The following is a 24399-nucleotide window of genomic DNA, read 5'->3' on the forward strand; positions in this document are numbered from 1 at the left end:
ACCAAGGATCGAACCCAGGCCCCCTGCATTGGGAGCGCAGAGGGACTGCGCGGAGCACAGAGGGACCACCAGGGAAGCCCCCAAAGTATGGTCTAAGACCACACTGGAATTAAATGAGAAGGCAATAACAGAAAGCTAGATTGGAAAATTCCAATATAGATTCCTTTTGCTTAGTAACTTTTTAGTAACTCCCATTGCATCTGCAACTGCCAGCTTCTCCAGTGAAAATTACTTTTCCTACAAAGATGTGACACTATTCCCTATGCTGACTCTTATATCATTAGACTTCCAACCCAGTGTCTCAGGGAGCAGTGTAGACTGTGCCTGTGTTTGGGTGAAGAGCAGAGAAGTGAAGATGGGGAACCCAGCAGGCTCACCTTTCTAAGGCAGAGGTAGGTGAGGGCATCCGGAGGACACAATTGCAGGCAACTTCAGCTTAGCACACGTATAATTTCATGATTTCGATAGTGTTCCATCTTCAGCCCCTGAAAAGTAAAATATCCATGTGCAATTCTTGAAGTAGATGTCATTTAGAACTAAAAGCCTTAGGCTGATTAAAATCTGCTGACTCTCATGTCAAATATTAGGTTTCTCAAGACACATTCAAATTAGAAGTTTTTTTTTATATTAAAACTTATTCTATGAACATTTACTGAGCACCTACCATGTGTAGGAAAGTACCCCGCACAGTCCCTTTCTTAAAAAAAGAGATTAAAAGCTAGCTGGGAGCAGGGAGAGAAACACAGTGATATAATGACATTAGCATTATGACGGTGTGGTATAATGGTTTGAAGCTTACAACGTGCTCTCATGTGAATTGTCATTTAATGGATTTACACAGCAACAAAAGTGAATAGGGGGTGAGAGGAGAAAGTTTATTTTTTTTGACCAAGCCACGCAGCATGTGGGATCTTACTTCCCAGACCAGGGATCGAACCCATGCCCCCTGCAGTGAAACCATGAGGTTACAAGATAGAAAGGCCACCATTTGATCCTGACCTGACATTGGACCTGATTGTCCCAAACCTTCTAAGGTGATTGGCCAGAAGAGCAAGGGGAATCATATTAATCCAAAAGAGAAGCCAACAGTGTCTTTGAGCTCATTTTCCAGAGATCTGACTTGGCTGGTCCCAGACTCTCTCCTGGATGCCTTCAGCCAATGGCTTAGGGAACCAAAACACACCAAAAGAATAATTAGAACTGTCTTCCTCCCATCCCTCTCTCCTTAATAAATTAGCTTTCTTAGGACAATTTTACAGCAAAGGAAAAGAAAAATAAAAGAAGCATAACATCAGAGCTCAAATTAATGGGGAAAATCTTTTACTTCAAGTTGTAAAGATGTGTATGATTTTTTTCTGATTTTCAAGATTAGAAGCCATTTACAGTCATTTTTAAAATAGGAAACAAAGAATATCTTTTTAAAATAAAACTACCAAAATCCAATTACCCACAGATAATGGTATACATTTTTTGAGATTTCTTCTAGACATGTAGTTTTTTTCCAAAAATAACATTATGTGATACATTCAGTGCTTGAGCCTTTTCCTAAAAGGGAATCTTACCATGTCTAAGAATAAAATTCTACATCATAAATTTGAATGGCTGCAAGTATTGAATTATTCTACTATACATTAACTTATTGAAGCAATTTCATAAATCAGATATTAATTTAAATTATAATTTCTCTACTGTGATGACCTTTCTTTGTACTTATGACATTAAGCATTTGGTTTATTAGCTTTTTAGCATAAATGCCTACAGTAGAATTTTTGACTCAAAGAATTTGCACATTTTAAGTTCTGACACGTTTCCAGAATGACCTCAGAAAGTTGTCACTGTATACACTCCTATTAACCACATATGGAAGTGTCTGTTTCCCCATATCCATGCCAGTAATGGATCTTCTCATCGTTGACCAATCTTCTAGATGAGAAGTGATATCTCATTACAATTTTAATTTGCGCTTATTTGATTGACAGTGTGATTTACCATCTTTTCATTTGTGGGCTGACCAACTCTATTTCTCTGCGAATCATGGCCCATTTTTCTTTTCTTTTATTTATTTATTTATTTGTTTGTTTATTTATTTATTTATTTATTTTTACGTCTTTATTGGAGTGTAATTGCTTTACAATAGTGTGTTAGTTTCTGCTTTATAACAAAGTGAATCATCTTTTAAAGTATCTATTTCTTACTGAATGATTAGAGCTCTATATATCAAAAACATTAAGCCTATTTTGTATTTTTTCCATATGTTTTCTCAAGTTTTTCATTTATTTTTAGTTTTAAACTTATTTTAAACACTTTTGAAACATGGAAGTTTCATATTTTTATTTAGCCAAATCTAATCATCATCTGTGTAATGCTTACAAAGTTCTCCTCCTCCCCCAAAATTACAAAAAAACATTTAGTTAAACTCTATTCTAATATTTCAATTTATTTTTTGACTTTTATATTATTTCCTTTAAACAAATGGCTTCATTCTTTTTTTTTAACTAATTTATTTTAGTTTTGGCTGAGTTGGGTCTTCGTTACTGAGCGCTGGCTTTCTCTAGTTGCACAGAGTGGGGGCTACTCTTCGTTGCGGTGCAAGGGCTTCTCATTGCGGTGGCTTCTCTTGTTGAGGAGCACGGGGTCTAGGCACGCGGGCTTCAGTATTTGTGGCACGCGGGCTCTAGAGCACAGGCTCAGCAGTTGTGGCACACGGGCTTAGTTGCTCCACGGCACGTGGGATCTTCCCGGACCAGGGCTCGAAACCGTGTCCCGTGCACTGGCAGGCAGATTCTTTTTTTTTTTTTTTAAACACCTTTATTGGAGTATAATTGCTTTACAATGGTGTGTTAGTTTCTGCTTTATAACAAAGTGAATCAGCTATACATATACATATATCCCTATATCTCTTCCCTCTTGCGTCTCCCTCCCTCCCACCCTCCCTATCCCACCCTTCCAGGTGGTCTCAAAGCATGGAGCTGATCTCCCTGTGCTATGCGGCTGCTTCCCACTAGCTATCTATTTTACATTTGGTAGTGTATATATGTCCATGCCACTCTCTCACTTTGTCCCAGCTTACCCTTCCCCCTCCCCGTGTCCTCAAGTCCATTCTCTAGTAGGTCTGCATCTTTATTCACGTCCAGCCCCTAGGTTCTTCAGAACCATTTTATTTCTTTTTAGATTCCATATATATGTGTTAGCATACGGTATTTGTTTTTCTCTTTCTGGCTTATTTCACTCTGTATGACAGACTCTAGGTCCATCCACCTCACTACAAATAACTCAATTTCGTTTCTTTTTATGGCTGAGTCATATTCCATTGTATATATGTGCCACATCTTCTTTATTCATTCATCTGTTGATGGACACTTAGGTTGCTTCCATGTCCTGGCTACTGTAAATAGAGCTGCAGTGAACACTGTGGTACATGACTCTTTTTGAATTATGGTTTTCTCAGAGTATATGCCCAGCAGTGGGATTGCTGGGTCGTATGGTAGTTCTATTTTTAGTTTTTTAAGGAACCTCCATACTGTTCTCCATGGTGTCTGTATCAATTTACATTCCCACCAACAGTGCAAGAGGGTTCCCTTTTCTCCACACCCTCTCCAGCATTTATTGTTTGTAGATTTTTTGATGATGGCCATTCTGACTGGTATGAGATGATATCTCTTTATAGTTTTGATTTGCATTTCTCTAATGATTAATGATGTTGAGCATCCTTTCATGTGTTTGTTGGCAACCTGTGTATCTTCTTTGGAGAAATGTCTATTTAGGTCTTCTGTCCATTTTTGGATTGGGTTGTTTGTTTTTTTGATATTGAGCTGCTTGTAAATTTGGATGATTAATCCTTTGTCAGTTGCTTCGTTTGCAAATATTTTCTTGCATTCTGAGGGTGGTCTTTTCATCTTGTTTATGGTTTCCTTTCCCGTGCAAAAGCTTTTAATTTTCATTAGGTCCCATTTGTTTATTTTTGTTTTTATGTCCATTTCTGTAGGAGGTGGGTCAAAAAGGATCTTGCTGTGATTTATGTCATAGAGTGTTCTGCCTATGTTTTCCTCTAAGAGTTTTATACTCTCTGGCCTTACATTTAGGTCTTTAATCCATTTTGAGTTTATTTTTGTGTATGGTGTTAGGGCGTGTTCTAATTTCATTCTCTTCATGTAGCTGTCCAGTTTTCCCAGCACCACTTTTTGAGGAGGCTGTCTTTTCTGCATTGTATATTCTTGCCTCCTTTATCAAAGATAAGGCGACCATATGTGTGTGGGTTTATCTCTGGCCTTTCTATACTGTTCCACTGATCTATATTTGTGTTTTTGTGCCAGTACCATACTCTATTGATTACTGTAGATTTGTAGTACAGTCTGAAGTCAGGGAGTCTGATTCCTCCAGCTCCATTTTTCTTTCTCAAGATTGCTTTGGCTATTTGGGGTTTTTTGTGTTTCCATACAAATTGTGAAATTTTTTGTTCTAGTTCTGTGAAAAATGCCAGTGGTAGTTTGATAGGGATTGCATTGAATCTGTAGATTGCTTTGGGTAGTATAGTCATTTTCACAATGTTGATTCTTCCAATCCAAGAACATGGTATATCTCTCCATCTGTTGGTATCATCTTTAATTTCTTTCATCAGTGTCTTATAGTTTTCTGCATACAGGTCTTTTGTCTCCCTAGGTAGCTTTATTCCTAGGTATTTTATTCTTTTTGTTGCAATGGTAAATGGGGGTGTTTCCTTAATTTCTTTTTCAGATTTTTCATCATTAGTGTATAGGAATGCAAGAGATTTCTGTGCATTAATTTTGTATCCTGCTACTTTACCAAATTCATTGATTAGCTCTAGTAGTTTTCTGGTGGCATCTTTAGGATTCTCTATGTATAGTATCATGTCATCTGCAAACAGTGACAGCTTTACTTCTTCTTTTCCGATTTGGATTCCTTTTATTTCTTTTTCTTCTCTGATTGCTGTGGCTAACACTTCCAAAACTATGTTGAATAATAGTGGTGAGAGTGGGCAACCTTGTCTTGTTCCTGATCTTAGTGGAAATGGTTTCAGTTTTTCACCATTGAGGACGATGTTGGCTGTGAGTTTGTCATATATGACCTTTATTATTTGAGGAAAGTTCCCTCTATGCCTACTTTCTGCAGGGTTTTTACCATAAATGGGTGTTGAATTTTGTCAAAAGCTTTCTCTGCATCTATTGAGATGATCATATGGTTTTTCTCCTTCAATTTGTTAATATGGTGTATCACATTGATTGATTTGTGTATATTGAAGAATCCTTGCATTCCTGGGATAAACCCCACTTGATCATGGTGTATGATCCTTTTAATGTGTTGTTGGATTCTGTTTGCTAGTATTTTGTTGAGGATTTTTGCATCTATGGTCATCAGTAATATTGGCCTGTAGTTTTCTTTCTTTCTGACATCTTTGTCTGGTTTTGGTATCAGGGTGGTGGTGGCCTCGTAGAATGAGTTTGGGAGTGTTCCTCCCTCTGCTATATTTTGGAATAGTTTGAGAAGGATGGGTGTTATCTCTTCTCTAAATGTTTGATAGAATTCGCCTGTGAAGCCGTCTGGTCCTGGGCTTTTGTTTGTTGGAAGATTTTTAATCACAGTTTCAATTTCAGTCCTCGTGATTGGTCTGTTCATATTTTCTATTTCTTCCTGGTTCAGTCTCGGAAGGTTGTGCATTTCTAAGAATTGTCCATTTCTTCCACGTTGTCCATTTTATTGGCATAGAGTTGCTTGTAGTAATCTCTCATGATCCTTTGTATTTCTGCAGTGTCAGTTGTTACTTCTCCTCTTTCATTTCTAATTCTATTGACTTGAGTCTTCTCCCTTTTTTTCCTGATGAGTCTGGCTAATGGTTTATCAATTTTGTTTATCTTCTCAAAGAACCACCTTTTAGTTTTATTGATTTTTGCTATCATTTCCTTCATTTCTTTTTCATTTACTTCTGATCTGATCTTTATGATTTCTTTCCTTCTGCTAACTTAGGGGGTTTTTGTTCTTCTTTCTCTAATTGCTTTAGGTGTAAGGTTAAGTTGTTTATTTGAGATGTTTCTTGTTTCTTAAGGTAGGATTGTATTGCTATGAACTTCCCTCTTAGAACTGCTTTTGCTGCATCCCATAGGTTTTGGGTCATCGTGTTTTCATTGTCATTTGTTTCTAGGTATTTTTTGATTTCCTCTTTGATTTCTTCAGTGATCTCTTGGTTATTAAGTAGTGTATTGTTTATCCTCCATGTGTTTGTATTTTTTACAGATTTTTTCCTGTAATTGATATCTAGTCTCATAGCATTGTGGTCAGAAAAGATAGTTGATACGATTTCAATTTTCTTAAATTTACCAAGGCTTGATTTGTGACCTAAGATATGATCTATCCTGGAGAATGTTCCATGAGCACTTGAGAAGAATGTGTATTCTGTTGTTTTTGGGTGGAATGTCCTATAAACATCAATTAAGTCCATCTTGTTTAATGTATCATTGAAAGCTTGTGTTTCCTTATTTATTTTCATTTTGGATGATCTGTCCATTGGTGAAAGGGAGGTGTTAAAGTCCCCTACTATGATTGTGTTACTGTCAATTTCCCCTTTTATGGCTGTTAGTATTTGCCTTATGTATTGAGATGCTCCTATGTTGGGTGCATAAATATTTATAATTGTTATATCTTTTTCTTGGATTGATCCCTTGATCATTATGTAGTGTCCTTCCTTTTCACAGAACTAGAACAAAAAACTTCACAACTTGTATGGAAACACAGAAGACCCCGAATAGCCAAAGCAATCTTGAGAATGAAAAATGGAGCTGGAGGAATCAGGCACCCTGACCCCAGGCTATACTACAAAGCTACAGTAATCAAGACAGTATGGTACTGGCACAAAAACAGAAATATAGATCAATGGAACAGGATAGAAAGCCCAGAGATAAACCCACGCACATATGGTCACCTTATTTTTGATAAAGGAGGCAAGAACATACAATGGAGAAAAGACAGTCTCTTCAGTAAGTGGTGCTGGGAAAACTGGACAGCTACATGTAAAAGAGTGAAATTAGAACACTCCCTAACACCATACACAAATATAAACTCAAGGGGCTTCCCTGGTGGCGCAGTGGTTGAGAGTCTGCCTGACAATGCAGGGAACACGGGTTCGAGCCCTGGTCTGGGAGGATCCCACATGCCGTGGAGCAACTGGACCTGAGCCACCATTACTGAGCCTGTGCGTCTGGAGCCTGTGCTCCGCAAGAAGAGAGGCCACGATGGTGAGAGGCCCGCGCACCACGATGAAGAGTGGCCTCCACTTGCCACAACTGGAGAAAGCCCTGGCACAGAAACGAGGACCCAACACGGCCAAAAATAAATAAATAAATTTAAAAAAAATAAAAAAATAAAAAATAAACTCAAAATGGATTAAAGACCTAAATGTAAGGCCAGACACCATCAAACTCTTAGAGGAAAACATAGGCAGAACATTCTATGACATAAATCACAGCAAGATCCTTTTTGATCCACCTCCTAGAGAAATGAAAATAAAAACAAAAATTAAAAAAGGGGACCTAATGAAACTTAAAAGCTTTTGCACAGCAAAGGAAACCATAAACAAGATGAAAAGACAACCCTCAGAATGGGAGATAATATTTGCAAATGAAGCAACTGACAAAGGATTAATCTCCAAAACATACAAGCTACTCATGCAGCTCAATATCAATAAAACAAACATTGCAATCCAAAAATCGGTGGAAGATTTAAGCAGACATTTCTCCAAAGAAGACATACAGATTGCCAACAAACACATGAAAGGATGTTCAACATCACTAATCATTAGAGAAAAGCAAATCAAAACCACAATGAAGTATCACCTCACACTGGTCAGAATGGCCATCATGAAAAAATCTACAAACAATAAATGCTGGAGAGGGTGTGGAGAAAAGGGAACCCTCTTGCACTGTTGGTGGGAATATAAATTGATACAGACACTATGGAGAACAATATGGAGGTTCCTTAAAAAACTAAAAATAGAACTACCATAGGACCCAGGAATCCCACTACTGGGCATATACTCTGAGAAAACCATAATTCATAAATGACATGTACCACAGTGTTCACTGCAGCTCTATTTACAATAGCCAGGACATGGAAGCAACCTAAGTGTCCATCAGCAGATGAATGGATAAAGAAATGTGGCACATATATACAATGGAATATTACTCAGCCATAAAAAGAAACGAAATTGAGTTATTTGTAGTGAGGTGGATGTGCTCCGCACAAGAGAGGCCGCGATAGTGAAAGGCCCGCGCACCGCGATGAAGAGTGGCCCCCACTTGCCACAACTAGAGAAAGCCCTCGCACAGAAACGAAGACCCAACACAGCCATAAATTAATTAACTAATTAATTTTTTAAAAAAAGAACATGTAGTTGCCAACTTTCTTTAAAAAAAAAAAAAAGAGGGCTTCCCTGGTGGCGCAGTGGTTGAGAGTCTGCCTGCCAGTGCAGGGGACACGGGTTCGAGCCCTGGTCTGGGAGGATCCCACATGCCACGGAGCAGCTGGGCCCGTGAGCCACAACTACTGAGCCTGCGCGTCTGGAGCCTGTGCCCCGCGACAGGAGGGGCCGCGATAGTGAAAGGCCCGCGCACCGCGATGAAGAAGCGGTCCCCGCACCGCGATGAAGAGTGGCCCCCACTTGCCTCAACTAGAGAAAGCCCTCGCATGAACCGAAGACCCAACACAGCCAAAAATAAAAAAAATAAAAATAAATAAATAAAGTAGCTATAAAAAAAAAAAAAAAAAAAGAAAAAGTAAAAAAAAAAAAAGAATATCAACAAGAACTGTATAGCAAACATTATATTTAATGATTAAACATTAAAACAATTTTAATACTGTTCATAAATAGACAATAATGCCCACTATCACCACTAATATTAATTATTGAACTTGAATTCACTTACAATTCAAAAACACTACAAAAATGAGAAAGTATATAAAGGTGGGAAAACTGGAGGAAAAAAAGTCATTATTCTCAGATATTGAGAAGATATACCCAAAATGCTATAAGGAATTCACTGAAACATTATTGAAAATAGTAAAAGAATTCAACTTGGTGATAACATATAAAATCAAATTACATGCATCATTTTTTTCTATACACCACCAATATCCATGGAGAAAATATAATAAGAGCTATTTTAGGCAAAATGAAAGACCACATATCATGAAATAAAGTCCTGATTTAAACATGCACATGCATTGCTTCTTGCAAACATACACTTCAGTGCATATCTGAACTCACAAGAAGGGACGGGAAAGGCTCAGGACCAAAAATAAACATAAAGCAGAAAACCAGAGAATTGAATACTCCTCCATCAGTGGAAGGGTAAACTGGATAAAAATCATCCCACAGCAAAGATCACAATGAAATTGTTTGCCTCAACCTGAGCTTTGAGTGGAAAAAAATCATCTCTTCTGAGAATTCAAAACCCTGACTGGAGTCTTGGATTCAAGTTTGCATTGCCTACATGAAATGGGAAACTCCAAAGGGAAAAATTAACTAAGAGTAATTCAGGGTTAATAATGACTTATGATGGCTGGAAGAAACAAATATTTGCCTTCTCTGAAGGAATGCACACTGAACCTGAGCCTTCCAAGTTTTCCACGTAAGTAGCTGAACATAAATTCATAATTCAAAATTAAAAATTCATGAAGAAACTAGCCATTATTAGCAAGAATCAAAAGAAACAACCAAAGCATAACAGACTCTCAAGGACCTGAACACTGGAGTAATCATATACAGAATGTAATGTGAATAAGAAGCTAAAAAAATTAAAGGAGTTTTTGGTTTGTTTGTTTGTTTGTTTGTTTTTCGGCTGTGTCAGATCTTTGTTGCAGCGAGTGGGCTTCTCTCTCGTTGCTACATGTGGGTTTCTCTCTAGTTGTGGCATGCGGGCTCCAGGGCACGTGGGCTCTGTAGTTTGTGGCACGCGGGCTCTCCTGTTGAGGAGCACAAGCTCAGTAGTTGCTTAGTTGCCCCGCGGCATGTGGAATCTTAGTTCCCCGACCAGAGATCGAACCCACGTCCCCTGCATTGGAAGGTGGATTCTTCTGCACTGGACCACCAGGGAAGTCCCTTAAAGGAGTGTTTTAAATGAGCAAGAAAAAAAGATAATAAAAGAAAAAAAGTAGGTTTGTAAAAAGAATGAAATAGAACTTCTAGAAATGAAAGCTATAACCAACTGAATAACTCCCTGAAATTGGTCACATATATACACAGAAGTATGGTTAGGAGACTTAGTAAAGAAAATGAACAAATCTAATAAGTAATATATCTGCATGAGTTCCAGAATGAAAAAATAATATGAATGAGGAAGGGTCACTATTTTATGGGATATAACTGGGAAATTTCTATAATTGATGAAAAATACAAATTCCCATATTCATAACATATCATCCTAGAATACATAAGAAGTAGTCCACATATAGTCACATTGTGGCAAAACTGTAAACCACCAAAGTCAAAAAGCACATCATTTCTGTACACTAACAACAAACTATCAGAAAGATAAATTAAGAAAACAGTCTCATCTACAATTGCATCAAGAGAATAAAATACCTAGGAATAAATTTAACCAAGGAGGTGAAAGATCTGTTCACTGAAAACCATACAATACTGATGAAAGAAATTCAAGAAAATACAAATAAATAGGAAGATATTCCATGCTCATGGTTTGGAAGAATTCTTATTACAAAATTTCCATTCTACCCAAAGATAGCTACAGATTCTATGCAATCCCCATCAAAATTCCAAAGGCAATTTTCACAGAAATAGAAAAGCAATCCTTAAAATTGTGTGGTACCACAAAAGACCCTCCATAGCCAAAGTGATCTTGAGAAAGAACAAAACTAGAGGCATCACACTTATCATTTGAAACCATACTACAAACCTGTAGAAATCAAAGTTACATAGTACTAGCATAAAAACAGACATATAGACCAATGGAACAGAACTGAGAGCCCAGAAATAAATCCATACAATTACAATCAATTAATTTATGGGAAAAAAGCCAAGAATATACAATGGAGAAAGGATAGTCTCTTCAATGAATATTTTTGGGAAAACTGGATAACCACATGCATAATAATGAAATTGGACCCCTATCCTATACCACTCACAAAAATTAAATTGAATGGATTAAATATTTAAATATAAGACATGAAACCATAAAACTCCTAGAAGAAAAGCTGGGGGAAACCTCCTTGGCATTGGTCTTGGCAGTGATTTTTTGGATCTGACACCAAAAACACAAGCAACAAAGCAAAAATTAATAAATGAAACTACATCAAACTGAAAAGCTCTGCACAGCAAAAGACATAATCAACAAATGAAAGGACAACCTACAGAATGGAAGAAGATATTTGTAAATCATATATCAGATAAGGGGTTAATATCCAAAATATATAAAGAACTCATACAACTCAATAGCAGGAAAAAAATCCAATTTTAAAATGGGCAGAGGAACTGAATAGGTATTTTTCCAAACAAGACATACAAATGGTCAATAGATACATGAAAAGGTGCTCAACATCACTAAATATCAGAGAAATGCCAATCAAAATCACAATGAGATATCTTTCAACACCTATTAGAATGACTATAATCAAAAAGACAAGAGATAACAAGTGTCAGCAAGGATGTGCAGAAGAGGAAATCCTTGTACACTGTTGGTGGAAATATAAACTGGTACAGCCACTATGAAAAACAATATAGAGTTTCCTCAAATTAAAAACAGAACTACAAATGATCCAGCAATTCCACCTCTGGGTATATATCCAAAGGAAACGAAATCAGGATCTAGAAGAGGTGTCAGAACTCCCATGGTCCTTGTAGCATTATTCACAATATCCAAGAAATGGAAACAACCTAAGTGTTTATCAGTGGATGAATGGATAAATATGTGGATAAATACGTATATATTATCAGCCATAAAAAAGAAGGAAATCCTGCCACTTGCAACAACATGGATGGACCTTGTGAAATAAGTCCTAATGAAATAAGTGAAATAAGTCAGACAGAGAAAGATAAATACTGTATGATCTCATTTATATGTGGGATCTAAAAATCTGAATTTATAGAAACAGAGTTGGTCACCAGGTGCTGGGGGTGAAAGAAATGGGGAGATGTTGGTCAAAGGGTATAAACTCCCAGTTATAATATAAATAAAAGTTTGGGGGATCTAATGTCCAAAGCGGTGATTATAGTTCACAATACTGTATTATAGACTTGAAAGTTGCTAAGAGATTACATCTTTTATTTTTAGTATAACTCCAATTTTATTTCAAAAACATGGATGCAGAAAAGAAACTGGCATGCCAAGTTATTTATTTATGAGTAGTTACATAACTTTTATTTTCTTCTTTGTGTTTTGATTTGGGATTCTGTCACATGCGACCCAAGAATCCTCATTAACATGGTGCTCAGTGGGTATTTATTGAATAGATTAAAAAAACATCAGAAATTTCACTGGTAGGAACCTTTAGAAATCTGAATTCCATTCACTTTGTTTCTATTTTTCACATCAGGAGGTTCAATGTGACACCTACTGTGACATCTACTGGCTCTTCATATTGACCTTTGCAGCTTTAAAAAGGAATTTTATGTATGTTCACAGTCATGAAGCATAGGAAGTAAGACATGCCCTCTAAGTGTGTTTAGATATTGATTTTAGTATGTTTCAAAAGTAATACATGTTCACTCTAGAATACGGAAGAGAGTATGTCTTAAGTGATCTCACCTCAAAAAAGAATTAGTATATATGTGAGATAATGGAGTTTTTAGTTAACACTACTAGGATAACCATTTTTGCAGTATATAAATGTATTAAATCACAACATTGTCTATACCTTAAACATACACAACATATATGTCAATTATATCTCAATAAAGGTGGAAAAAATACCCATCTCAAACACCCTAACCCATGCAGTTTTTATTTTTGTAGACTAGTTGAATATACTAAAACAAAATCGAAAAGCAAGTAAATCCAAACCCATCATCATTCTAGAAACAAAGTACCTTGCATATGAGATGAAACCATTTAATAATTGAATTAATCTTAAATAACTACAGCAATTGTGTGGACAGCTTTACTAATGTACTTATCTAGCTGTATGGAAATTGAGAGATTCCACGTGAGTAGAGTGTTGGAAAACAAGAAAATCGTGTGTTCCCCAAACACCATCTAAGTCATATTTCCCTACCTGAGGGGACTCATGAGACTATAAGTATCCTGTGTATAATCAGAAACTGGACTAATAGCAAAGGATTTGGGGGTCAGTTCTCTTCTTCTAGTTTTTTGGCAATATAATTAAAACTCACTTGTCTCTGGTGTCCTCTGAGTCTTGCACACCAACAAAATTGGACCCTTTTATTATTGCAGGAACAGCAATTGGCATGTGTTAACTAAGTTCTGATTGAGCTGTCGATAAAGGTATAGGTTTCATCTATTGCCTCTAAATAATTTGGACACCAACCAAATTATGTTCGTGTGTGTGTGTGTGCGTGTGTGTGTGTGTGTGTGTGTGTGTGTGTGTATCTTGGTGACTTTTTAATAACTCCCATTGAAAATTCGTCACAAACGGCGCAATCAGGCACTTGACTTCCCTCCCTGTCCAATAATATTCCCTTTTCAATTCTTATATGAGACCTGAGGCTGAGGGATTTGTGCATAAGGCACAGTGAAAGAACCTTGAAGATGTGATTCTTTGAATCTACCCTTTTTTTCTTGAAAGGGGAGAAAAGACACTAAGATATTTAGTCCTCCAAAGGGCTTTACCTGCAGGAACAAAATTTCCAAGAATTAACGTCACCCGTGTTTTGTTCTGCACTCAACCTAAGGACATACAATTTGTACTTGGAGTTTCAGGATCAAAGGAATTAGGTAAAGACATTCAACTTCTAGCTAAGGTTAAGGTTACGCATAGTGAAATTGAGATGTCCTTATTGATTTTGTAAAAATAGTTTGACTTTAATACTTCTCAGTTGTATTAAATGTTTCAGAGCCAAGATGGTCTTCTCAGTGACAGAGACAGCAAAGGTGGGTGTTACCATTGGGAAGAAAGATGTCGTGTTAAGAGGAATGCAGAACTGTGGTCCATTCAGTGTGATTCTCAAAGCCCTTTCTGCCAAATGCTTATCTTCAGATTTTTTTATTTTTGTATAACATTTTTGTTATACAGAATTAGACTATATATATATACATATATATAGTCATAGATATAATCACATATATATATATATGATTGAAGGTTTAAAAAAAGACTGTTTCTTTGTTTATTTTCATCCTATTTCCATCTCTTCCTTCCCTTCAACCAAACATAAATTCATAGTATATTCCATATGAAAGCCAAGAATAACATTATCCCTTACTAAAGGATAGTGGTAAAGTTAAATACTTTTAATACCTTTCCACATAGAGTAAGCTCAAAAAATAGTAGCTTTTGTTACTGTTGAAAATCATGACATCTCCTATCATCTCCTATCATATGTCCTGCTCCACTCAATTCTACTTCTTCTCTTCTCATAACACATTTCACATTTGATCATGTATTACATTCATCAATTTACACAATCATTCATTTCATTAGCCTGAAAACACTTTGACAATGTAGTCCAATTTATCTACATGCATTTGAAGATTGCAATAAACGGTCATTTGCTAAGTATAAGGAGAAACAAATAATGATTATAGGGGACTTCCCTGGTGGCGCAGTGATTGAGAATCTGCCTGCCAATGCAGGGGACACGGGTTCAAGCCCTGGTCTGGGAAGATCCCACATGCCGCAGGGCAACTAAGCCAGTGTGCCACAACTACTGAGCCTGCGCTCTAGAGCCTGTGAGCCACAACTACTGAAGCCCACGTGCCTAGAGCCCGAGCTCCACAACAAGAGAAGCAACCACAGTGAGAAGCCCGTGCACCGCAACAAAGAGTAGCCCCCGCTCTCTGCAACTAGAGAAGGCCCGCACACAACAACGAAGACCCAATGGAGCCAAAAATAAATTAATTAATTTTAAAATAATAATTATAAAATCTCCTGAGAATGCTTTATAACAGCTTACGTAAAATTGGGCATTATTCTAATAATACCAATGTCTCTTCCTGCTGTGTGATCCCTCCACTCTTTTCTCTTTGATCCACAAAAGGAAAGAGGCAGAGAAGAGCGTGCCTGATACAGTACGGACCGCCTCTCAGAAGTGGCTCACTATCTTTCTTCTCTCCCCCAGACTCAAGCAAGGATCACGTCAGTTATACAAGATGAATATGTTCTAGAGATTTTTTGTACATAACTGTGGCCACAGTGAACAATACTGTATTGTGCACTTAAAATTTTTAAGAGGGTAGCTCTCACGTTTGTGTTTTTACCACAATAAGAAAAGTTATGATAGCCTTTGAGATTTGGATTTACACACTGTTTCAATCTGTTTTCCAATATCAACTTTTAAGTATTTTTAAAAAATTATTAAGTAAATTATCTCATTAGTATAAAGTAACCACAATGACAAGTTACCTACACAAAATAAGAGACTGCAATTTTAAGAAATTCGACATAAAACAGCCAAGAGCAAGGAAACTGACTCATGCACAGCAACACTATAATCAGAAACAGAAGACAACTTTTTTTAGTAAGTCAACAGAATATTTGCTAATAGGAATATTAAATTTGTAGACTATAAGTCCACAATGGCTGGAGCCGTGTCTTACTTATCTTTGAATACAAAGATATGGTTTGAGTACAAAAAAACTGCTTCAGACAGCTCTTGACATCAATAAATTTGTGTGAAATTAAAAATAATAGTAACATTTAAAAAACCAAAATAAATTAATTAAATAAAACAGACTGCAAATGTAAATGTCGCTACTTAACACGAACGCTTCTTCTTTCCAAAAACAGATTTATAGGAAAAGAAGTATTGAGTGATTTCACATGTGATGATTTGACTGGATCCCCAAACTGATTGCAATCTTAAAAATGTGGACAATTCAACACATTGCAAACACTGCGGCCACATGAGGAACACCTGAACTGCATTCACAGTGTTTAAGAAGAAAACAAAATAAATGGTTGAGCGCTTTCATATGAAGTAGCTTCAAAGAAAACAGAGAAAAAGACGATGAGTCCATGGAGCTGGGAAACTGCACCAGGGTAAAGGAATTTATTTTCCTCGGCCTAACCCAGAATCAAGGACTGAGCTTGGTCTTATTCCTTTTCCTGCTTTTGGTGTATGTGACAACTCTGCTGGGAAACCTCCTCATCATGGTCACAGTGACCTGTGAATCTCGCCTCCACACCCCCATGTATCTTTTGCTCCGTAATTTGTCTATTGCCGACATCTGCTTTTCCTCCATCACAGCTCCCAAAGTTCTGGTGGACCTTCTGTCCCAGAGAAAGACCATCTCCTTCAATGGCTGCTTCACGCAGATGTTTTTCTTCCATCTTATTGGCGGTGTGGATGTATTTTCTTTGTCAGTTATGGCATTAGATCGGTATGTGGCCATCTCTAAGCCCCTGCGCTATGTGCCCATCATGAGTAGAGGCCGATGCATTGGGTTAATAGTGGCTTCCTGGGTGGGGGGCTTTGTCCACTCCATCGTGCAGATTTCCCTCTTGTTACCAGTCCCCTTCTGTGGACCCAATGTTCTTGACACATTTTACTGTGATGTCCCCCAGGTCCTCAAACTCGCCTGTACTGACATTCTTATGCTTGAGCTGCTGATGATCTCCAATAACGGACTGCTCACCACACTGTGGTTCGCTTTCCTCCTGGTGTCCTATATGGTCATATTATTATTACTAAGGTCTCAGGCAGGGGAGGGTAGGAGGAAAGCCATCGCCACCTGTACTTCCCACATCACCGTGGTGAGCCTACACTTTGTACCCTGCATCTATGTCTACGCCCGGCCCTTCACCACCCTCCCCACGGATAAGGCCATCTCTTTCATCTTCACTGTCATCTCCCCTCTGCTGAACCCCCTGATCTACACTCTGAGGAACCAGGAGATGAAGTCTGCCATGAGAAGACTGAAGGGAAAATTCATGCCTTCTGACAGGGTGTAGACTGATAGCTCACTGTCTCACCACCTTTCAAAATGTTTCTGCATCAAATAAACTATATTTACTAAAAGATTTCTGATTAATTTTTATATTTCTACTAATATACATATGACTTACAAATATTCTGGTCAGCATGCAATAATAATGTAAATAAATGGGGTTTATGTTACAAAAGAAGTAGAGAAATCAGATAGTTAGCCAGAGAAGTGTATGTCACTTGGCAATACAGCCTTGAAAGAAATAAAGAAAATGGAATCCAATACACTCAGACAATTTTATCACACTGGATAGTTGTGGGGTTTTTTTTCAGCTCTATTGAGTTATAATTAACAAATACAAATGGCATATATTTAAGATGTACAACTTGATGTTTTGATATACATAGATATTGTGAAATGGTCACTAGGGGAAAATGAGTTAAGGTGGGGTCTCTCTTGTTATTTCTTACGACCACATGGGAGTCTACACTTATCTAAATAAATTTTTTAATTAAGAAAAAACAAAAAAATATATATACCCAGACATTCCCTCTACATTTCTACGATGTTCACAGGAAGGGAGCTGAGACACATTAGCAAATAACACAGTTTGGGCATTTGGATTCTATAAGATTTTTCATGAAGTGATCACATCATAAGGAAGTAAACACATCCAAGCGAAGCACCTGCTCTGACTCTAGAATATGAATAAATTATATATCTATTTCCTGAAGGTTTTCCCTTCCAAAGCCCACACACCAGCAGTTGAGAGCAGGTGCCTTGAAGCCAGCACAGCTTGAATTAGAATATGGACCTCCGCATTTATGAGTTCTGTGACCTCACGCAGGTCCTCATGTTCACCTTCCTCTGAAGCCCTGGCCCACTGGCCACTGGCCACTGCTCTCCCTCAGCGCCCTGCGCTTGGCTCCAGCACAGCACTCAGGACCCTGTTTCCCATTCCTTGTTCTCTTTATGCTTTGTTTATAGTTTTATCCCCAGCACCTGGCAGAGCAAGCGGAACATAGAAAACACTCATAAAAATTTAAAATGTCAAAGAAAAACTACAATCCTGCAGCCTGTGGACCAAAAACCACAGTTACAGAAAGATAGACAAGATGAAAAGGCAGAGGGCTATGTACCAGATGAAGGAACAAGAAAAAACCCCAGAAAAACAACTAAATGAAGTGGAGGTTGGCAACCTTGCAGAAAAAGAATTCAGAATAATGATAGTGAAGATGATCCAGGACCTCGGAATAAGAATGGAGGCAAAGATTGAGAAGATGCAAGAAATGATTAACAAAGACCTAGAAGAATTAAAGAACAAACAAACAGAGATGACCAATACAACAACTGAAATGAAAACTACACTAGAAGGAATCAATAGCAGAATAACTGGGGCAGAAGAACGGATAAGTGACCTGGAAGACAGAATGGTGGAATTCACTGCTGTGGAACAGACTAAAGAAAAAAGAATGAAAAGAAATGAAGACAGCCTAAGAGACCTCTGAGACAACATTAAATGCAACAACATTCGCATTATAGGGGTCCCAGAAGGAGAAGAGAGAGAGAAAGGACCCGAGAAAATATTTGAAGAGATTATAGTCGAAAACTTCCCTAACATGGGAAAGGAAATAGCCACCCAAGTCCAGGAAGCGCAGAGAGTCCCATACAGAATAAACCCAAGGAGAAACATGCCGAGACACATAGTAATCAAAATGGCAAAAATTAAAGACAAAGAAAAATTATTGAAAGCAGCAAGGGAAAAACGACAAATAACATACAAGGGAACTCCCATAAGGTTAGCAGCTGATTTCTCAGCAGAAACTCTACAAGCCAGAAGAGAGTGGCATGATATACTTAAAGTGATGAAAGGGAAGAACCTACAACCAAGATTACTCTACCCGGCAAGGATCTCATTTAGATTTGATGGAGAAATCAAAAGCTTTACAGACAAGCAAAAGCTAAGAGAATTCAGCACCACCAAACCAGCTCTACAACAAATGCTAAAGGAACTTCTCTAAGTGGGAATCACAAGAGAAGAAAAGGTCCTACAAAAACAAACCCAAAACAATTAAGAAAATGGTCATAGGAACATACATATCGATAATTACCTTAAACGTGAATGGATTAAATGCCCCAACCAAAAGACATAGACTGGCTGAATGGATACAAAAACAAGACCCATATATATGCTGTCTACAAGAGACCCACTTTAGACCTAGGGACACATACAGACTGAAAGTGAGGGGATGGAAAAAGATATTCCATGCAAATGGAAATCAAAAGAAAGCTGGAGTAGCTATACTCATATCAGATAAAATAGACTTTAAAATAAAGAATGTTACAAGAGACAAGGAAGGACACTACATAATGATCCAGGGATCAATCCAAGAAGAAGATATAACAATTATAAATATATATGCACCCAACATAGGAGCACCTCAATACATAAGGCAACTGCTAACAGCTATAAAGGAGGAAATCGACAGTAACACAATAATAGTGGGGGACTTTAACACCTCACTTACACCAATGGACAGATCATCCAAAATGAAAATAAATAAGGAAACAGAAGCTTTAAATGACACAATAGACCAGATAGATTTAATTGATATATATAGGGCATTCCATCCAAAAACAGTAGATTACACGTTCTTCTCAAGTGCGCACGGAACATTCTCCAGGATAGATCACATCTTGGGTCACAAATCAAGCCTCAGTAAATTTAAGAAAATTGAAATTATATCAAGCATCTTTTCTGACCACAACGCTATGAGATTAGAAATGAATTACAGGGAAAAACACGTAAAAAAGACAAACACATGGAGGCTAAACAATACGTTACTAAATAACCAAGAGATCACTGAAGAAATCACAGAGGAAATCAAAAAATACCTAGAGACAAATGACAATGAAAACACGACGACCCAAAACCTATGGGATGCAGCAAAAGCAGTTCTAAGAGGGAAGTTTATAGCTATACAAGCCTACCTCAAGAAACAAGAAAAATTTCAAGTAAACAATCTAGCCTTACACCTAAAGAAACTAGAGAAAGAAGAACAAACAAAACCCAAAGTTAGCAGAAGGAAAGAAATCATAAAGATCAGAGCACAAGTAAATGAAATAGAAACAAAGAAAACAATAGCAAAGATCAATAAAACTAAAAGCTGGTTCTTTGAGAAGATAAACAAGATTGATAAGCCATTAGCCAGACTCATCAAGAAAAAGAGAGAGAGGACTCAAATCAATAAAATCAGAAATGAAAAAGGAGAAGTTACAACAGACACCGCAGAAATACAAAGCATCCTAAGAGACTACTACAAGCAACTCTATGCCAATAAAATGGACAACCTGGAAGAAATGGACAAATTTTTAGAAAGGTATAACCTTCCAAGACTGAACCAGGAAGAAACAGAAAATATGAACAGACCAATCACAAGTAATGAAATTGAAACTGTGATTCAAAATCTTCCAACAAACAAAAGTCCAGGACCAGATGGCTTCACAGGTGAATTCTATCAAACATTTAGAGAAGAGCTAACACCCATCCTTCTCAAACTCTTCCAAAAAATTGCAGAGGAAGGAACACTCCCAAACTCATTCTATGAGGCCACCATCACCCTGATACCAAAACCAGACAAAGACACTACAAAAAAAGAAAATTACAGACCAATATCACTGATGAATATAGATGCAAAAATGCTCAACAAAATACTAGCAAACAGAATCCAACAACACATTAAAAGGATTATACACCACGATCAAGTGGGATTTATCCCAGGGATGCAAGGATTCTTCAATATACGCAAATCAATCAATGTGATACACCATGTTAACAAATTGAAGAATAAAAACCATATGATCATCTCAATAGATGCAGAAAAAGCTTTTGACAAAATTCAACACCCATTTCTGATAAAAACTCTCCAGAAAGTGGGCATAGAGGGAACCTACCTCCACATAATAAAGGCCATATATGACAAACCCACAGCCAACATCATTCTCAAAGGTGAAAAACTGAAAGCATTTCCTCTAAGATCAGGAACGAGACAAGGATGTCCACTCTCACCACTATTATTCAACATAGTTCTGGAAGTCCTAGCCACGGCAATCAGAGAAGAAAAAGAAATAAAAGGAATACAAATTGGAAAAGAAGAAGTAAAACTGTCACTGTTTGCGGATGACATGATACTATACATAGAGAATCCTAAAACTGCCACCAGAAAACTGCTAGAGCTAATTAATGAATATGGTAAAGTTGCAGGATACAAAATTAATGCACAGGAATCTCTTGCATTCCTATACACTAATGATGAAAAATCTGAAAGAGAAATTATGGAAACACTCCCATTTCCCATTGCAACAAAAAGAATAAAATACCTAGGAATAAAGCTACCTAGGGAGACAAAAGACCTGTATGCAGAAAACTATAAGACACTGATGAAAGAAATTAAAGATGATACCAACAGATGGAGAGATATACCATGTTCTTGGATTGGAAGAATCAACATTGTGAAAATGACTATACTACCCAAAGCAATCTACAGATTCAATGCAATCCCTATCAAATTACCAATGGCATTTTTTACAGAGCTAGAACAAATCATCTTAAAATTTGTATGGAGACACAAAAGACCCCGAATAGCCAAAGCAGTCTTGAGGCAAAAAAATGGAGCTGGAGGAATCAGACTCCCTGACTTCAGACTATACTACAAAGCTACAGTAATTAAGACAATATGGTACTGGCACAAAAACAGAAACCTAGATCAATGGAACAAGATAGAAAGCCCAGACATTAACCCACGCACCTATGGTCAACTAATCTATGACAAAGGAGGCAAAGATATACAATGGAGAAAAGACAGTCTCTTCAATAAGTGGTGCTGGGAAAACTGGACAGCTACATGTAAAAGAATGAAATTAGAATACTCCCTAACACCATACACAAAAATAAACTCAAAATGGATTAGAGACCTAAATATAAGACTGGACACTATAAAACTCTTAGAGGAAAACATAGGAAGAACACTCTTTGACATAAATCACAGCAAGATCTTTTTTGATCCACCTCCTAGAGTAATGGAAATAAAAACAAAAATAAACAAGTGGGACCTAATGAAACTTCAAAGCTTTTGCACAGCAAAGGAAATCATAAACAAGACGAAAAGACAACCCTCAGAATGGGAGAAAATATTTGCAAATGAATCAACGGACAAAGGATTGTTCTCCAAAATATATAAACAGCTCATTCAGCTCAATATTAAAGAAACAAACACCCCAATCCAAAAATGGGCAGAAGACCTAAATAGACATTTCTCCAAAGAAGACATACAGACGGCCACGAAGCACATGAAAAGATGCTCAACATCACTAATTATTAGAGAAATGCAAATCAAAACTACAATGAGGTATCACCTCACTCCTGTTAGAATGGGCATCATCAGAAAATCTACAAACAACAAATGCTGGAGAGGGTGTGGAGAAAAGGGAACCCTCTTGCACTGTTGGTGGGAATGTCAATTGATACAGCCACTATGGAGAACAATATGGAGGTTCCTTAAAAAACTAAAAATAGAATTACCATATGACCCAGCAATCCCACTACTGGGCATATACCCAGAGAAAACCGTAATTCAAAAAGACACATGCACCCGAATGTTCGTTGCAGCACTATTTACAATAGCCAGGTCATGGAAGCAACCTAAATGCCCATCAACAGACGAATGGATAAAGAAGATGTGGTACATATATACAATGGAATATTACTCAGCCATAAAAAGGAACGAAATTGAGTCATTTGTTGAGACGTGGATGGATCTAGAGACTGTCATACAGAGTGAAGTAAGTCAGAAAGAGAAAAACAAATATCGTATATTAATGCATGTATGTGGAACCTAGAAAAATGGTACAGATGAGCCAGTTTGCAGGGCAGAAGTTGAGACACAGATGTAGAGAATGGACATACGGACACCGAGGGGGGAAAACTGTGGTGGGGTGGGGATGGTGGTGTGCTGAATTGGGCGATTGGGATTGACATGTATACACTGATGTGTATAAAATTGATGCCTAATAAGAACCTGCAGTATAAAACAACAAATAAAACAACTAATACTAAACTTTCATTGGGTTATTTGTATGGAAATATGTTAATATAAATGTTTCAGACATTACATGAAATTTCTAAAAATCTTATATGTTCTGGAAAAAAAAAATTTAAAATGTCGATGAATGAATATTGCCTCTCACTCATTTTTGCTGCTAAAATCCTTGGAGAATATGGTTAAGAAAACAACCGATTCGTTTTTATTCTCCGACAACCTGACTCCTTAAAATGAACAGAAACCTCTACAGCTGCTTCAGACGATGCATATACACTCAAAAGGGTCGGAATGAAGTGGAAAACATTATTCTATATATCAACTCAGCTTTTATTTGTTTACTTACTATGCTATTTACAACTGCTGGGAGGTTTTTTCCCTCCATTTCTGGAGGTAGATAAGAGATCTTAATTTTTTTTTTTAATTTAACATCTTTATTGGAGTATAACTGCTTTACAATGTTGTGTTAGTTTCTGCTGTATAACAAAGTGAATCAGCTATATGTATGCATATATCCCCATATCCCCTCCCTCTTGCGCCTCCCTCCCACCCCTCTAGGTGGTCACAAAGCAGCGAGCTGAATAGATCTTAATTTTTTTTTAATTATAAAAATGTTCATGTCGTGGTGCAAACCTCAGCCCACAAATCAGACATGCAAAGGCCCTGAGGTGGGGATGTGCCCAGAGCATCCAAGAAACAGCAAGGAGGACTTTGTAATTAGATGAGAGGAAGCAAGGAAGAGAGGGGTAGTAGTTGAGGTCAGAGAGATAACCGGGCCATGGGTCCAGGTCATTAGGACTTTTTTAAACCATTGGAAAGATTTCGACTTTCACATTAAGTAAGGTGGGATGCACTTGGAGGGCTTTGAAAAGTGGACTCATTATGCATGTTTTAAAGAGAATTGCAGGAGCTACTGTTATGAATAGACTGAAGAGGGCTGAGGACGAAAACACGGAGACCAATTAAGAAGTTACTACAGCAGAAATAATGAAGCCATGACTTCGGGTAGTCATGGTAGAGGTGGTGAGAATGTTGAAAAACTCTGAAGGTCCAGCGAGTAGAATTTGCTGGTGGAGCCAGTGTGGATCTCATGAAAACTCCATTACCCACTTTGGCTGGCACCCCACTGAGATCTCTTTCACTCTCACCTACATAACCCTTCAGATCCAAGGGCTCCTGCCAACACCTCTGTGTCACACTTCAGGAATCTCCCTGCAAGGGTGAAGTTGCCTAAG

At 37.5% G+C, this 24399-nt stretch overlaps 1 protein-coding gene across 1 annotated transcript; it reads left to right on the forward strand.

Moving 5' to 3' along the window:
- Positions 1-16155: 16155 nt before the first annotated feature.
- On the forward strand, positions 16156-17091 carry LOC132370008 (olfactory receptor 4D10). The gene has a single exon (XM_059929730.1). It carries the CDS (start codon positions 16156-16158, stop codon positions 17089-17091), a length of 936 nt encoding a protein of 311 aa, XP_059785713.1.
- Positions 17092-24399: the final 7308 nt, after the last annotated feature.

This window comes from Balaenoptera ricei, chromosome 8 (assembly GCF_028023285.1).
Source record: "Balaenoptera ricei isolate mBalRic1 chromosome 8, mBalRic1.hap2, whole genome shotgun sequence".
NCBI classification, from domain to species: domain Eukaryota; kingdom Metazoa; phylum Chordata; class Mammalia; order Artiodactyla; family Balaenopteridae; genus Balaenoptera; species Balaenoptera ricei.